This window comes from Euphorbia lathyris, chromosome 8 (genome assembly GCF_963576675.1).
Source record: "Euphorbia lathyris chromosome 8, ddEupLath1.1, whole genome shotgun sequence".
Taxonomy (NCBI): Eukaryota; Viridiplantae; Streptophyta; class Magnoliopsida; order Malpighiales; family Euphorbiaceae; genus Euphorbia; species Euphorbia lathyris.
In genome coordinates, this window is record NC_088917.1 from 45,683,296 (window position 1) to 45,699,856 (window position 16,561).

The 16,561-nt window shown below is 36.5% G+C and overlaps 1 protein-coding gene across 4 annotated transcripts; it reads right to left on the reverse strand.

Annotated features, from left to right (window-relative positions):
* Window positions 1-6,759: 6,759 nt before the first annotated feature.
* LOC136203979 (flocculation protein FLO11-like) lies at window positions 6,760-15,510 on the reverse strand. 4 transcript variants are annotated; one of them, XM_065995185.1, is made up of 14 exons: window positions 15,233-15,510; window positions 14,998-15,099; window positions 14,556-14,617; window positions 14,304-14,391; window positions 14,150-14,211; window positions 13,977-14,073; window positions 13,331-13,759; window positions 11,984-12,943; window positions 10,150-10,308; window positions 9,970-10,077; window positions 9,788-9,871; window positions 8,184-8,361; window positions 8,059-8,104; window positions 6,761-7,253 (listed from the first exon to the last, which is right to left on the reverse strand). In XM_065995185.1, exons 1-14 carry the CDS (start codon window positions 15,359-15,361, stop codon window positions 7,124-7,126), a joined length of 2,634 nt encoding a protein of 877 aa, XP_065851257.1. In that variant the 5' UTR covers window positions 15,362-15,510; the 3' UTR covers window positions 6,761-7,123. The 4 variants fall into 4 exon arrangements, with proteins under 4 accessions (XP_065851258.1, XP_065851257.1, XP_065851260.1 ...); XM_065995188.1 differs by having other exon boundaries at window positions 6,762-7,253; window positions 14,978-15,145; window positions 15,233-15,369; XM_065995187.1 differs by having other exon boundaries at window positions 6,763-7,253; window positions 14,978-15,099; window positions 15,233-15,372.
* Between the last annotated feature and the right edge of the window lie 1,051 nt (window positions 15,511-16,561).

Sequence of the window (16,561 nt, forward strand, 5' to 3'; positions counted from 1 at the left end):
AACAGTATAGTCACACATGTTTTTTTTGTCATATAAGAGTAAATCATTGACGACAAAAGAAATTTTTGTCATATATACATAATACCACGCTCCTACCATGACGATCGTTGTGACGACAAATTTTCGTCACCTTTTATGTATTGTGACGAAAAATGATATTTTCATGACAATTATTGTGCGTCATGAAAGTCCAAATTTCTTGTAGTGATCGCCAACACTGCTTTGCAAGGAGAGCCAAATTGAACTGATGTAACTTGCGGAATCCCATTCCACCATATTTCTTCGGTACACATAATCTATCCCACGACTGCCAGTGCACCCCTTGACGACTTTGACCATTAGTACCCCACCAAAAAGAGTTCATCATCCTCTCCAGATCAGAGCATAAGAGTTGGGGAAGAAGAAAAATACCCATAACATAGGTAGGCAAAGCCTGTAACACTGACTTCAACAGAACCTCTTTCCCAGCCTAGAGAGAAATCTAGTTTTCCAACCATGTAGTCTTTTGGAAAAAATTTCTTCCATATATGAGAAGACTTGGGTTTTGTTGCGCCCTATGATAGAAGGAAGGCCCAAATATTTGTTAGGAACAGATATCATATCGATACCAAGAATAGCAGATAGCGTTGTGCACCTTTCTGATGAGCAATTTTTACCGAAGGAGATGGATGATTTTTCAAAGTTTATCTTCTGTCCTGATGCCCTTTCATATTTCAATAGGCCTTCCTTGATTGCTTCACATTCAGATGCAGATGCCCTGAAAAATAAGTAACTGACATCTGCAAAAAAAGAGATGGGAGATAGGAGGGGCTTGTCTAGCAATCTTGCAACCATGCATAATTCCCATGCTTTCAAGTGATGATAGATATGCAGATAGGCCTTCCGCACAAAGAAGGAAAAGATATGGAGAGAGAGGACCCCCCTGCCTCAAACCCCTCTGTGGCTGAATTGGTCCAATCTGATGATTCCCTTGTACTATGTGATATCGGACCTGTGTGACACACTGCATTACCAAATTGATCCATTGCTCAGCGAATCCAAGTTTCCCCATCATACCACTTAGACACACATTATAAGATCCTTCTTTTTTGTCAATATTAACCATTTGGTCATTCTGTTTATTTATTTTTTTTAGATTTTTAACCATTATATTTGATATAAACAGACAGATAGAAAACTACAAAGTAACATGACCATTTTATATCTAAAATAACTGTTTTGAAAGCTAAGATATGTTCGGTTAAAAATCTAAGAAACTAGACAGAATGATCAAATGGTTAATATTAACAAAAGATAGAGACCTTATTACATGTTTTTCAAAATAAAAAGACTTAACAGTGTATTAGGTAAAAAGACATGGGCTCATAAATTATTTACCCAAAGAGGAATGATTAGGAGAAGGGAGTATTTAATTATCCTAAAAGTAGCATTAGTGGAGTCTGTATCCCTCCGGGTGTGTATAGACCTGGGCATGGGCCGGGCTGGGCTCAGGCCGGACATGTCGGGCTTTTAACAAAGCTGATGAGCCCAAGCCCAGCCCAGCCCAGCCCAGCCCGCAGGAATTTAATCGGGCTCGGGCTCGGGCCTGAGATATAAATCCCAAGCCCGCCCGCCTAAGCCCATCTGTATATTTAAAAAAAGTATATAATTAAATTCAAAAATCAAAATCAAAATCAGTATCAAAATCAAAGAGCTACTAGAAAACGAAATCAAAATCAAAATGGGTATCAAAATGGACACTGCTAAAAAAGAAATAGGATCAAAATCAAACAGCAATAGAAAACGAAAACGAGAAATAGATAGGCGAAAACAAACCTGCGGCGTGAAGTTGCGGCGGTGAAGGACGGCGATGAAGGATGGTTCCTGAAGGCTGTGGCGTGAAAATACCTGAGTTCCTGAAGGAGGCGATTCTCTCTATGTTTGTGTGATGTGCGACGTTTTTGGATGGAGAGGAGATGAGGAGATTAGGTTAAGCATAGAAATATTTTTTGTTTATAAAATTATATTATAAATTATAACTAATATTTATATAATTATATAATATAATATAAATTTATAAAACAGTATATATATTATATCGGACCGGCCCGATATAAAATACGTAAAGCCTAAGCCGTTCCAGTTTTTAACGGGTTTATACGGGTTTGGGCGGGTCGGACCTAAATACATTTTTATGTGTCCAGATCTGACTAAATGGGCCTGGGCCTAGGCGGGCCGGACGGACGGACTCACCGGCCCATGCCCAGGTCCAGATGTGTAGTAGAAGTATTCCTCGGGTGAGGTTCCAAATGCATTGGGAGATGTGTTTGTGGGGCCAGTGAGATAATTCTCGTCATGGGTATGGGTTCTAGTAAAGAAGCAGTGGGTTGGGTTGGGTTGGGTTGGGTTGGTTTGGAAAGAAAACAACACATATACATGGACTAAATTTAGGCAAAAATACAGATGTCCAACCAAGAGTGGAAATATGATGACTCCGTATCTTTTTTTTCTCTGACCGAAAGCTTTTGTCATATTCCTATTCCTATACCACTGGAAGTGAAAAATATAAAGAAAGGTAATACTGAATTTTCAATTTTTCCCTGCAGAGAAGAAACAAGGCTGACGATATCAATCCCTCAAAACAAACAAGCATAAGCATGTGACAATTAAGATTGTGCTTTAGTATTTTTGGCGGGAAAATTACGGTCAAATGGAAGATTCCTTTACATGTTTAACCAATTTACTCAACATACTACATATCTAGACTGTTTTTGTGTAACATTCCTAAAATACCCTCAATATGTTTATAATTTTACACCGCGTCTATCTCCCTCCCGTCTGACTTCGCAGATTTTAGCATATGCGAAGCCTGCGAAGCTAATGTTTGGTTTATTGATGATTTTAATTAGCATATGCGAAACCTGGTTATGTTTTTGACAAAATTCGCTAAGTGGTATATAACAAAAAAATGTCAAACAACAATAGATTCTAACATTAAAATCATAACATTATCAAAATTTACAACAAGATTGCCACAATAAACTCCTAACAAATCACTTCAAAGTGAACATGACGAATCTAGATGGAAATTTCTCTCTTTACATGAAGTCCAGGCTTTTTGGGATGATAAATGGAAGTCCAGACTTTTTGGGATGGACGTTTCCCATGGTGCAAATCAAGATTGACACAATCTCTCCTAACGAATCATTTTAAAGTAAATGTGCCAATCTTGAGGGAAGTTAATCCCTATACAGGAAGGAAAGTCATCTCCCCTGCAGACCAGTACGCCGTCTTCCAGAAAGGGATGTTACGTATTCAACTACCTTCAGAAAAAATTAATCGTGTTAGGCAGGAAAAATGACGATTTGGCTTCGTGAAATGAGGATTAGCGAAGCATGCGAATGTAAATATGCAGGGAAGAGGATGATTTTACTTAGCAAATCGATACTTTCGTGAAGTCTGTGAGGTCTGAAACGTGACGATCTACGTCGCATATCAATGCTTTCACGAAGTCTGCGAGTGAAGTCATGAACTTTTCTACTCACAGACTTCGCGAAGTAATTGATTCGCTAAGTAGATCGTCACATTTCAAGTTCTTTCTCATCGCAGATCTTCGCGAAATCATCGACTACGCGAAATGATTTTATGAAAAAACGCAGAGAAAACAGTAGATACTTACATTTTTCGCGCCTTTCACCCTTAAACGCGACAATAAAAATATGATAAAATGAGAAAAATGATGGAAATAACGTAGAATAACCATTTCTTTGATGGTAACAAGAAGAAAGAAACCAAGGAACAAGCAGGAAGATGAAGAACCATGACTTCGTTTTCTAGGATTAGGAAGATGAAGAATCAAGAGATGAAGAGATGAAGAAGAGAAATACATGGTGATTTGGAGAAATGGTGCAAATTTCGTGCAATTTAAAGGAAGATATGAAGATCAAAAGTCTGGGAATCATTAATGGAAGAGCAACCAACCGTTCGCGTAACCACTAAGGAGAAGGGGGGAAAGGAAAGGTTAGGGGTATTATGGGAAAGTCACACAAAAACAGTCTAGATATGTAGTAGGTTGAGTAAATGAGTTAAATATTTTGTAATTTTCCCTATTTTTGGCCCCACCTGATTAAATCTTGTATATATTCTTGGGGCAGCAGGATTTTCTTTATGTATATTAGAGAATTCTGATGTCGTTTAAATGATGTGAGACAAATAGATGAAAGAAATAGCTTATATAATGAAAGATGGTTAAAATTAGGGTTGTAATCGAGCCAGGCCGAGCCGAGCTTTGACCTAAGCTCAGTTCACTATAAAAATTAACGAGCTCGAGCCCGAGCCGAGCTTGCTATAAAATTAATGAGCCAAGCCCGAGCCGAGCTTTGACTTGCTCAACGAGCTTGAGCCGAGCTTCGAGCTTGTTTCGAGTCCAAAATCCTCTTTTGAACTTGGTTCATTAAGAAAATTATCTACCCATGAATTGTTTGTGAGTAAATTGTTAATTATATTTGTGAAGTTTGCTCGCAAATAACTCTTTAATTGTGTACATAAACAAGCTCACAAGCCAAGTTCGTGAATAAATAAACAAGATGCTTACAAATAGTTCGTCTATTACTCATTTATTATGTTTGTGAACGAACTTATCTAATAGCAAATGAAATAATATTAAGTTTAGATATTTGTGAACTAACACAAAACTATATAGTTTTCTACAAAATTAAAATTTGTTCATAAATGTTTTAATCGAACCTGTTCGCGAGCTTCCGAGCCGAGCTTTGGTCTGCTCAAGCTTGGCTCGTTTACGAACCGAGCCAGTAAATCATGTTCACATGCGGCTCGTTAACAAATTGAGTCGAGTCGAACCGAGCTTTTATCGAGCCGATCACCGGGCCGCTCATGAGCGACTCTATTCATTTACAGCCCCAGTTAAAATAGGGAAGGCAAGATACCCAAGTTAACATGTTGTTGAAGATAGAGTCAAAAGTAAAAAACAATAGGTCAATGGTAATAATGCAATGAGTGTAGTTTAATGTAATATTCAGTGGTTTTTATATCATGTTTTGAAATTCAACGCAATGGTGAAAATTTATTTGTAAACAATTCGACCATCAATTTAAAGTTTAAATAGGATTCATTTTAAGAAAATTTTGATCATTTTTTTGGTCTAATACTTTCCTAGCCCCTTTAACTTGTCCAAATTGGTCATTTTACCCCATTAACTCATCAAATGTCCTATTTATCCCCCTAACTCCATAAAAATGGTATTTCTCACCCCCTCAACTTGTCCATTTATTCCCTCAACTCATAAATGTTCTATTTACCCCATTAACTCCATAAAAATGGTATTTTTCACCCCTTACAATCCGTTATTGTAGCCTAAATTGGTAACTTTTTTTAAACGTTAAACCTATATTTATGTTATTTTGTAAGTGGAACCTAAATTGATACTTCCCCAAAAATCATAGGCATATTTTGGTACATTATCCCTACATATAATGTATTTAACTTGTTTATATTAATGTACTTGTTATTTGTATTTTTTATTCGTTCTCTCTCTTTTCAACTTTTTTGACTAATATAAAGGGATAAGAAATACAATTTTTATGGAGTTAAGAGGGTAAATAGGATCATAAGTGGTGAAAATACCACTTTTATGGAGTTAAGGGAGTAAATAGGATATTCGATGAGTTGAGAAGGGGTAAAATGATAAATTTGGACAAGTTAAGAGGTGAGAAATACTATTTTTATGGAATTAAGGGGGTAAATAGGACATTCGAAGAGTTGGAGGGGTAAAATGACCAATTTGGACAAGTTAAGGTGGCTGGAGAAGCATTAAGCCATCTTTTTTTATAAAGAAAAAATGCATATTTAAATCCCTCTTTAATATAATTTTTACTGATTTTTTAAATGGATATATTAAGTCAATGATCAATTAATTTTTACACGTTAGGATATTAGCTTTGATCAATTATTTTTTAATATATTAAGTCAGTCTTGGACAATTTGTCCAGCATATCACTGTTTTAACACTTCAATTGACATATAGACTGTCATGCCAGATAATTTCTTAACTATTTCACTTTTAAGGAACAATGATATCCTAATAGTTTTACTAATATCGAACCGATTTCAAATTATTCACATGACCATCATGTCTAATAGGGCTTAATGTGTTTGAAAATACAAGTGACAATATCAATAAAAACTTAACCTATCTAATAGAAATCTCAACCATGAACTATTAACGAAACTATTAAAAATTTAGCAAAACTGTTATCATCGATATTGTTTGAGATTTCACTAATTTTGATAGGTCATGAAGATAAATGTTTCTAAATAACAGGTTAGAAAGCAAATATCAAAATTTTAAATAGATCATAAGGCAAACATTATCAAATAGATAAGGCGACAAAGATCAACATTGTGGATGGATTAGATGAGTAACAGTGCTTTAGCGGCTTAATACATTTTGAGCTCCATGTAGTTATCTAATAAAGTCAATTCTATTTACCCTCTAAATTGCTTAAAATTATCAATTGACTTCTTAAAAGATACATGTTAGCCCCTGGGCTTTCTTAAAGTGGATTGAACTTATTAAACCGTACACACTTAACTTTTTAAAAATCTCTCCTTATTCTGTCACGTGGATTTTAGAAAGTAATAAATCACTTTAAACAAGTTTAATGCAGAAGAGATAATTGATTTTTTATTTTTTTTGACAAGTATAAGAAGCTAGAGATGTATTAAGTAACTTATGTTATCATTTTAACAAACACCACCTGGCAGTACATGTGACGAAACCTAACAAAGGGAAAATTATTAAAACATTCAAATATGGGAACAGGTATGCGATAGAAAGGACGTTTTGAAGGCTGAAAAAGGCTAATCTTTGAATAACATACGTCCTTGTAAACGATGGGCAGCTAAGCTATAGTGTGTGTATGAATGAAGAATTATAACTATATATTATGGACAATGAAAGGTCTACAACTATGTCTTCCATTATTATGAGTATAATATCTTCATCCGGCTTTGCTTTTGTTTTGTATGTCACAATGGTCCTTATACAAGACATTACAATAATACCTCATTCAACTCAGCTGTGCTTCCTTTGGTGTTCAACAAACATGTGTGCTCCAAAGACTTGCTATCCGAAAGGGTTTCCCCCGGCTGAATGTGGAGGAGAGGGTAGTTGGTATCCTCTTGGGGATTGCTCACTCATGTTTACTGACCCAAATACACCATTGCTGCCAAACCCGACACTATGTCCTTGTGCCCTGCCATCATATCAAATTAGAAGCTTAAATTCGATAAGACTCCAACCATGAACTTCTCATGTAAAAAGGAATCTCTTACAATGAGAACCATCAACACTACTCCTTATAACCGAAATATTGTTAAACTGACTCTTCAGAACAAAATGGATATAATTTGCGATCTAAATTGAATTTTGTGACTTTTCTGTAACTATATGAAAGATTCATAGATTACCGTTGCAATTTACTCAATCAAACAAACCTTGGTGAACTTCTAATTTTTCTCTCTATTTTGTAAATTTGGTGGTTCAACTCAGTGGCGTTCCACTTGTGGAGACAAAAAATTCTCAATCATCAATATAAGTCTTAATTAATAATTGTGGAATCTAGTAACGTTCGTCAGTCTTCAGAGCATCGACAATCATTTAACTTATTTCAGTTTAAGTGTCAATAAAATTATAAACTGACTTATTCGGTCAAGAGGACACCCATATATACTTTTACTAAAGCTACGTCATCGACACCATAGTTTCCATGTCAGCCACTAAAATAAATTCACTCTCCTCCAATCCCAACTTTCCCCATTATGGATGAAATGAACGACATGTTATCTTACAATGCCCCTCGGCCAAAAAGGGTCCATTTTGTGATTTTCAACACTTGAATTGAATTATATTGAGTTTTCAGCACAATATAACTTTTTCGTGGAAGTAGTAAAATAATATCTAAAGTTCAGCAATGTGCTTTTAATCCTCTTTCTCTGTGGCCATCAATAATGAAAAGAATTACTTTGAGCAAGCAATATATTTAGGACAAAGAATGTTACCTGAAAGGTGGCATATTCATCTGTAGTTGTTGCCCCATGTATGTATCTGACATGGTAAAACCCAAAGTTCAGTAAAAGGATGGTTTTTTTCGTCAACATTGAAAATGTGAAAATAAGTTTTTTACCGGAAGGAGACACTGATGCAAAAGGAGAAGTCTGTAGAGGGATGGCAGACGCATAAGAATATGGCCCTTGGGTTGCCATTAACCCTGAAGGATTTGTGTCAATGCTAGAAGTAGGCAACAAGGCCCTGGAAGCTGACATATTAGGAAATGCTGCTTGCATATTTCCCATAGATGGAAACTGCACAACAGTAATAGTATATACCTTTGAGATTAACTTTATTAAGATCTAAATTTTGAAAAGAGATGAGGAAAAAAAGAATAGCATCACAAGAATACCAAACAAGAAAAGGTACCCATAGTAATTACATACAAACACACACAAAATGGTGTCAGTTACAGGTACGTAATTCAAAGAAACTAGCATCATCTCTCCAATTAAAGTACAAGATAGCACAATAATGGTTTATCCAATCTTGCAACATCCACACGCAAAATTTAAGATAGATATATAATTACACGTGTATTGCAAGCATATTGCTTTTGACTCCACAGGTTGTCCCTCCCTCAAGAACCAAATTCTAAAGTCAATAAAATATCAAATGCAAAATATTCAGGGAAAAGTAGAATTTTTAAGAATATAACATTAATAGATTTTGCTAGGATACTGAGGAAATGTAAAAGATAATAACCAAATTGCGATTTATAGAGATTTCTCCAGAAAACAATCCAGTTTCTATTTTCGCAAGTGCTAAGAAAATAAAATCTAAGTTATTGAGAAAGTAAATCTTGAATATGTAATTTCTCCTAGTATACCCTTGCATTATTTTATTTCGCATACAGTTTAAGTGAAGGTAGTCCATATGTACTGAAAATAATCATATTAGATGAGGCATATTGGGGGTTAAAAGCAATGTTTGTCTCCAACTTCTAGGGTAGTTTCATCATGGCTACCAAATTCCAATTCATGCCAAAATGAACCCTGGATTTTAGTTAGATTCTCTAAAAACTAATTACGGCCAATTTATTGTCGGATTGCTGACTTGTTGTCCTAATAAACATAAATACTTTATATTAGCTCAAATTTGAACTTTAACATCAGCAATGTAAGAAATTAGTTGGAGTTGGTTGTCTGACATTAATATAAGGTCTATGATTGGGCCTTAACTATCAGCTCGAGCTTTTAGTTCAATCGGTTCCATGACATGGTATTAGAGCCTCTTGGATCAAACGGTCTAGGGTTCGAGTTCTGGAAACCTCATCAATTTGTGGAATTAAAAACACATGGTGGGTTGGGTCTGTGTTGTGCACGTTGCAAGTCCAAGGGGTATTTGCGTGTGGGGTTGTATAAGAGATTAATATAAGATCTATGATTGGGCCTTAACTATCGGCTTGAGTTTTTAGTTCAATTGGTTCCATGACATTGGTCAAATTTGATTTTTGTAAAATATAATTGAAGTTTAGTGGTTCTTTTGGCACAAATAGTTTTGTTGTGATGATGATAGTAGACTATCTTTTTGTGATGGGAGTAAAAATTCTTAGCAAACTGCAGAAACAGAAAACAAAAGTCATATGTGCACAAAAGCTTAACAAAGATAACTTAGGACAAAGCAAGACGAAGAAGAAATCTGCAAGTAAATATTTATCACAATATTGAGTTATTATACCGGTGAGACTTGTATCGAAGTGGCTTCATTGTGAATATCAAATGGGTTGCTTGATTTTGCTTGGTTAGAATATTGTGGCACGGGCTGTCACAAAAGCCAATATTAAAAATAAATCAATTTACCATTCCTTTGGGGACGCAATCGAAAATTTATCCAATTGATCTCTCTTATTAATATAATACCACTGCATTAGGATGATATTGCATACTGTATCCCGTGCCATAAGGCAGCGTATTTCGCCAACCTGGAATTGACCCAGATACTGGGGAATAACTTGCTGCAAAAAGGTCCTGCAGTGATAAAATACTACCGGACTCAATATTAGGAGAGATATCTAAATCAATGTGAGGCAACACTATTACCACAGGAAGTTCCTTTCTTTCGCTTGACTTTGTTTCCCCTGGAAGATGCTGGCTATTGATTACAGAATTGGAGTCTTGAAATATTGTGACAACCTGAGAGGGGAGTTCAGCAGAGGCACTAGGTCCTTGAGGATTAGGCATATTCAATGAAGTCCAGAGCTGCAAATTTGTACAAAAAGCACAAAGGGTAAAACTATTGTCAGCTGCAATATTATCAGAGGATATATACCATACGTTATCGAGTAAAGAAGTTGCAAGTTGCGAATTGCAAATTTACAAAACAATCCAAATGACATGGAACGTTTGAGTGACACAAATTATCATTTGTGTTATATTTATATCATATAAAATCATATGGAAAAGTGCTAACATAACACGATTATGAAACGACAACCTCAATTGCCACCCGTAGCCTGTAACGTGAATGAACAAATCTAGTTCACATGCTACAGAGTGTTGGAGAGAACCCAAAGAACAAAATGATAAGAAAAAGAACAGACGCAAAGGAGGCAAAACATGGACATAGAAGTAAATAGCAAAAATACAAGTCCCTTGTCAAAAACAAAGAAGAAATCAGACTTCGCCATCTTTGTAACACTCAAGGCCCAACAACACTGAAACTCACTTTTTCAAGACAAAATCAACAAAGAAATGGACCAAACTTGCCAGATACTAATATAAAAAACTATTATTGGGCCTTAACTATCAACTTAACTTTTTGGTTCAAATGGTTCCTTGACGAAACTCTCTCTCAAACAGTGCATGGATTGGGTCTTTAAAGTCTAACCAGCCTGGTCCAATAGCTTCAGAGCTCCAACTATATATTAGCTACCTAACAGACTGGACTAACTCATCTATAGTCTAGCTAGACTGAAGTCAAATTCAAGTGAAACAAGAAAACCTTATATATAGTTCATGAGCAGAATTCTAAGCAACTAAAAGTATGGACATGAGGCTCTTAGAGCATCTCCAAGAGGCTCTTAGTCCGCTCTCTACAAATAATATAAACAATTGACTCTTAGCCATTTAAGAGTGTTAAAATACATGTCATCTCCAACAATGCTTCTCGAACTCACTCCTTATTTTTTTATCATTAAAATTATTATGTATTGTTATATTTACTACCAATAATGAGAGGAGAAACACTCCACAATAATAAATTATTAATAAAAAATGAAATAAAGAGAGACTAGGAGTGGAGAGAGGCTCCTCAATAATAGAGAGGGAAGACAGACTCTTAGTGATTTGAGTGACTAAGAGTCCCTTGGAGTTGGTTTTTAACCCAAACTCCTCAAAATTGAATAAAGGAGTCTCTTGTAGATGCTCATGCTTAAAGACAAATCATAACAGCATTGACCTTAAAGAAGAGTTTAAAAGTGGTATCCAAAGAAGGAAAAAGAAATATATATTAAAAAAGAAAAGAAACGACAAGGACAAAAGAGGCAAAATGTGCACAAAAAGAACGAGCAGAAATAAGCATTGGAGAAAATTCAAGGAACTATAAGCGTGTGAAGGAAGTTATTGCAATTCGAGGCTAACTCACTACATCAAAAATAATATGAAAGTGGCTTTCTAAAGCCTAAGAAGCTGAAGTGAGTTTATCTTTACAGGGGGTTGGAACTCCTTTGTCTTGCAATATGGGAGGGTCATTAACCTAGGAGTAACTTTTATATGTAAACTCTTGAATCTGATAACAAAAACCAACTTTGGTGTCATTCACCATTTCGTAAAAAGTTATACTTGGTGCAGAATAAAGTGGGTAAACTCTTGAGCAAATCCATTCTAATTTTTTTTACAAAATCCATATAACTTGAAAACTAGTGTTAAACCTGACCTGGTTATTTGGAGCTCCAACTTTTGTAGTACTAGTCTGTAGTCCACTAGATCTATCAACTACAGCAGGGAATGCAGAAAGCTGATGTTGCTGCATGAAGGAAACCGGCTGTGCATTAGGAATCTTGCAAGTGGAGTCTCCGTCAATATCAATTACAGTTTGTGGAGCACCTTCATTAGAAGGCTGAACAGGCTTACTAGAGGCTAAAGAAGTTGCAGTATCGAGTAAGAGTAATGTTTGCTCTGCAGAAGAAGCTACTGGCATACCATCAATGGACATACTGTCTCCAGTAACATCAGCACTTCTTGATGGCGTTGAAATTTGCCCCATGGGTGTAGCTAATCTGACATTTCCAGTAGCAATGTTACCTCCTGATACAATTACAGAAGCATCAAGACTACTGGGTAATGACAGCATCTGGCCCATAGATGAACCTGAGGGCACAATGCCTGCAGGTATATTTTTAGAAACTTCAGCATTATCTGGTAAAGTTAACCACTGCGCCAGAGGAACTTCTGATGAAGTACCACCAGTGGGCACATTGCCTCCAGGTATATCTGTAGAAACACCAGCATTATCTGGTAAAGTTAGCAACTGCCCTAGACGCATTGCTGCTGAAGCACCACTTGTTGTCAGCATGTTGCCTCCACATGTAATTAGAGGAGGATTACCATTGTTTGACATGTCAGATACACTACCAGAAGGTTCAACTGAGGGCACTGATAATTCAAGTAGCAAAAATTCCAAAGTATTTGGTTTTGGGGCAGGTGGTGCATCCTGTTTTGCAGAAGATTGATTTGAATTGCAGTTCCCTCCACTTTGATGATCTTCCGGTATTTGTGATGCTACCACAGCATCAGAAGGAATAGAATCAGTATTAAAATCAATCAATGAATGAGGAATTTTTTCTTCTACTGCTTGTACACCAGCAGATTCCTTGCTGCTGTAAGATGCAATTATCTGCAATAATAAGAGTGGTTAATGGGTTAATGAAGCTTTCTCATTATCGACCTGAATAATAAGACTGGTTAATGGGTCAAAAGTTCAGCAAGCAAACAAAACATTCACTGGGGGAATTAGAAGAACTCAATCCACAACAATAACAAAAGTTAACACGTGGAATTTCATGATGATGCAGTTATTAATTCTGTCTCAAAATAAAAGTCCTTGAGATGTAAAGGGAGAGAGAATCCATAATAATATAGGAAAGAGATATTTCATCTTATGGATTGTGCAACACCGGTTTCTGCGAGACCTTACATGAGCTCATAGGTTACTCATTTGCAGTGTAACAAAGATTATATGACAAAATATGACTTTCAATAATTCTATTGTATATTTTTGAACCTGATTCTGAGCAGAAGTAACAGCATCGTTCCTGTTATTTGTCTTAGAATTTTCACCTATCTGCAGAGATGGAACATTCTCCCCTAAAATATCTTTAATAGATCGTACCACTGGATAGGTAGACTGATCCAAGGTCTTTTGCCTGTTAGGTGGCAAGCTTCCAAGCCTAGTTTCTCTGCCACTTCGAACTCTGTCATCAACAATTTCAAAGCGGACAGGACTTTTTTTCAAACCTCCAGATCGTGAAATATCTTGAGCATAACGAGGACTTCTTCTTTCATCATAATAATATTTTACAATCCTTTCCTCGCTTCTTCCACCCGGACGAGATCTTTCAGTCTTTTGATATCTGTCTTCATAATTAGGACTTCTAGATCCATCACGATATGGTCCAACCTTCCTGCTGTCACAGGATTCCTCTCTCTCACCCTGTTTAAGAGCACAAGAACCTTTAGCAAATGGGAAAAATATTAGGTGGAGAAACCGTGCAGATTTTGTATGACTGCAACATGATCTTAAGTTGTTGAATCGGTCATTGATAAAGCGAAATGAAAACTATTTCAAAGGGAAAATAGAGCAAAATAAGGTTAGGAAAACTAAACAAAAACAAATACAATGTGTTTGCTAAAACCATGATTAGTATTACCAATCTTGGCCTTGAGACCCTGTCATGACTTCTTTCACCAGAGTACCTTCTATCCACATATACATGTTTGATGAAATCCCGAAGCCTATGAAGATTACTGCAGACAAAAATTTGAATAAGAAGGCATTTGCTTACATATTTTCTAATATTAACATGAACATATGCATAACCACCTGCCATCAGGATAAGAATTACGCTGAGGATCCCATTCTTTAAAATATAATTGTCTTGCTCTCTATTAAAAAATAAAATAAAAATATATTAGTTCATGAAAAGAAATTTCTAAAGACAAAATAGATATTTTTATAATGTTCAGATTCAATATACCTCATTCCCCCCAGCTTGAAGAGCACTAACTTCCTCTGCACTAAATTTAGCCATGGACACTGATTTGACTCTATGAGTGAACTCCCGACTGGACTTATAAAAAATAAGTTAGATTGTCACTTAAAACAGAAAATTTAATGATGAAATAGATTTCCAGTATAACATAGTAAATCACATCTACCATGAGAGGTACTAGATACGCTAAAGGACTCTCATAAAGAATAGCAGATTAACAATTATATTGACACTTACTGTACTCCACTACAATTTGTGCAAACAAACGTCAAGAAAGTTGTGCAAACGTATTGTGGTCCCTGCCAGAATGAAAAGATATTATGATAAATAGGAAGCTGAAAAATCCTACACTAATTAGCACTTTCCAACCTAGTGAATATGCAACCCATGTACACATCTTGGAAAGAAATCATGTATAAAAGAAATAACAGCATTCAGAATTCAATGTAATGGGATCAGAAGTAGCTTCAAATTGTAACTGATCATGCAAAGATAAAGCAAACCAGAAGCATGCAATTGATCGGTAAAGCATCCTATCCTACATACATCTAGCTCACAAAGCTTGCATTAAAATGGAGACTAATTTTCCACGAAAATCATGTTTACAATTCCGATGAAAACATGCAAATGACAATCGGAAAAGAGAATGAAAATCTTACAAGACTGTTGCAATTCATACATCTTCGATTCTCAGGAAGTCTAAGAAGACCACGAATGATCCTTTCAATTCTATCCTCTTCCTTCTCTTTTTTCGCCATTTTTGAAAACGATCATGCACCTCCTTAATTAACAATACCGACAACAGTTCAGAAAATAACACATGTATCCTGAGCAAATTAATTTAAGCTTGCATTGGTCAAAATCTTGAAATTCCAACAATTTTAGAACATGTAGCGAAGTAGGCACAAACCAACCTTTTTGGACAAAATGAAAACGAAATCGAACAGAGAAACCCTAGAAATTGGTTCGAGGAAGGCAATGGAGATTGATTGGAGAAACCAATCGTGAGCAGTGAAGGAAATCGAACGTTTAGGGATGGACATGCGTGGAAGACAACTGGTGATCGGATACTAAGAGGTAGAAAAATGTGGCGGGAAATTTGCCGGTATTAACGGTTCGGTGAAGGGTGGTGCCCGTTTCAGTTTTGGGGGCAGTTAAAACGGCGGTACAAAACAAATGTGAAAATCGAAAAATCGATTTCTGACCCCAAAATCCAACCGAAAAATAGATTAATTATTTATAACTGATGGATTAGACTATGGATTTTCATTTCAAAAACTGATCGTTAATCGAAATCGAAAAATAAAACGATTATATATTGATACACATAAAGCTACTATAAATATATGTAGAAATTTAAGGGTATTGTTAAACCCAGCCCCAAATTCCCACCCCTAGCCCTGTGAAAGGATGAAAATGCCATTTCATGGGTTTTGGGGAGGGAAATTTATATTTTTTTGCCAATCCGACATGCGGGCGTGTGGCCATCACGCCTCACCGCACGGTCGGGCGTACAGATATCACGCCTCACCGTGTGGTAGGGCGTGATAGCCCCACGCCTCACCGCAAGGTCGGGCAGTTGGCTATCACGTCCGACCACGCGGTGAGGCGTGATATCTGTACGCCCGACCGCGCGGTGAGGCGTGATGGCCACACGCCCGCATGTCGGATTGGCAAAAAAATAGCTTTTTAACCCCGTAAATAGGCCGTTAAACCCGTAAATAGGCCGTTAAACCCGTAACTACAGAATTGTACTTAAAGCCTAAAAATACGATACAATTTAGTCCTAAAATCAGTAAAAATAATATAAGTTAATTAATAAATATTATTAATCACAACATATAAAACTAATATAATCTAGTCCAAGCCTCTCTCCTTTCAGCGTATAGATTCTCCAAGTGACGAACACTCGGATGACAATATAAACGCCATTGGGTGGCAATGGGCGGCACTGGAAACATAGGATGTAAATAAAGACGTATGTAGTGATGATAACTCCCCAAATGACAAATCACAATCTCTCGCTCTGGTGGTCTTCCATCGTCCGAACGCATCGGCAGTATAGTGCAACATCCTAACTGTTGTGTAGTAAAGAGGAATATTACTGCGTTCAATACAGATGCAGCAGCATATAAGTCATCCGGACTCACCATCCAGTGGGACTCACCACAACCCGCTCCTGCCCATTTAATACGTGTGAGGGCAGCATCAAATCCGTTCCCGTACACTGGCGCATACAGATC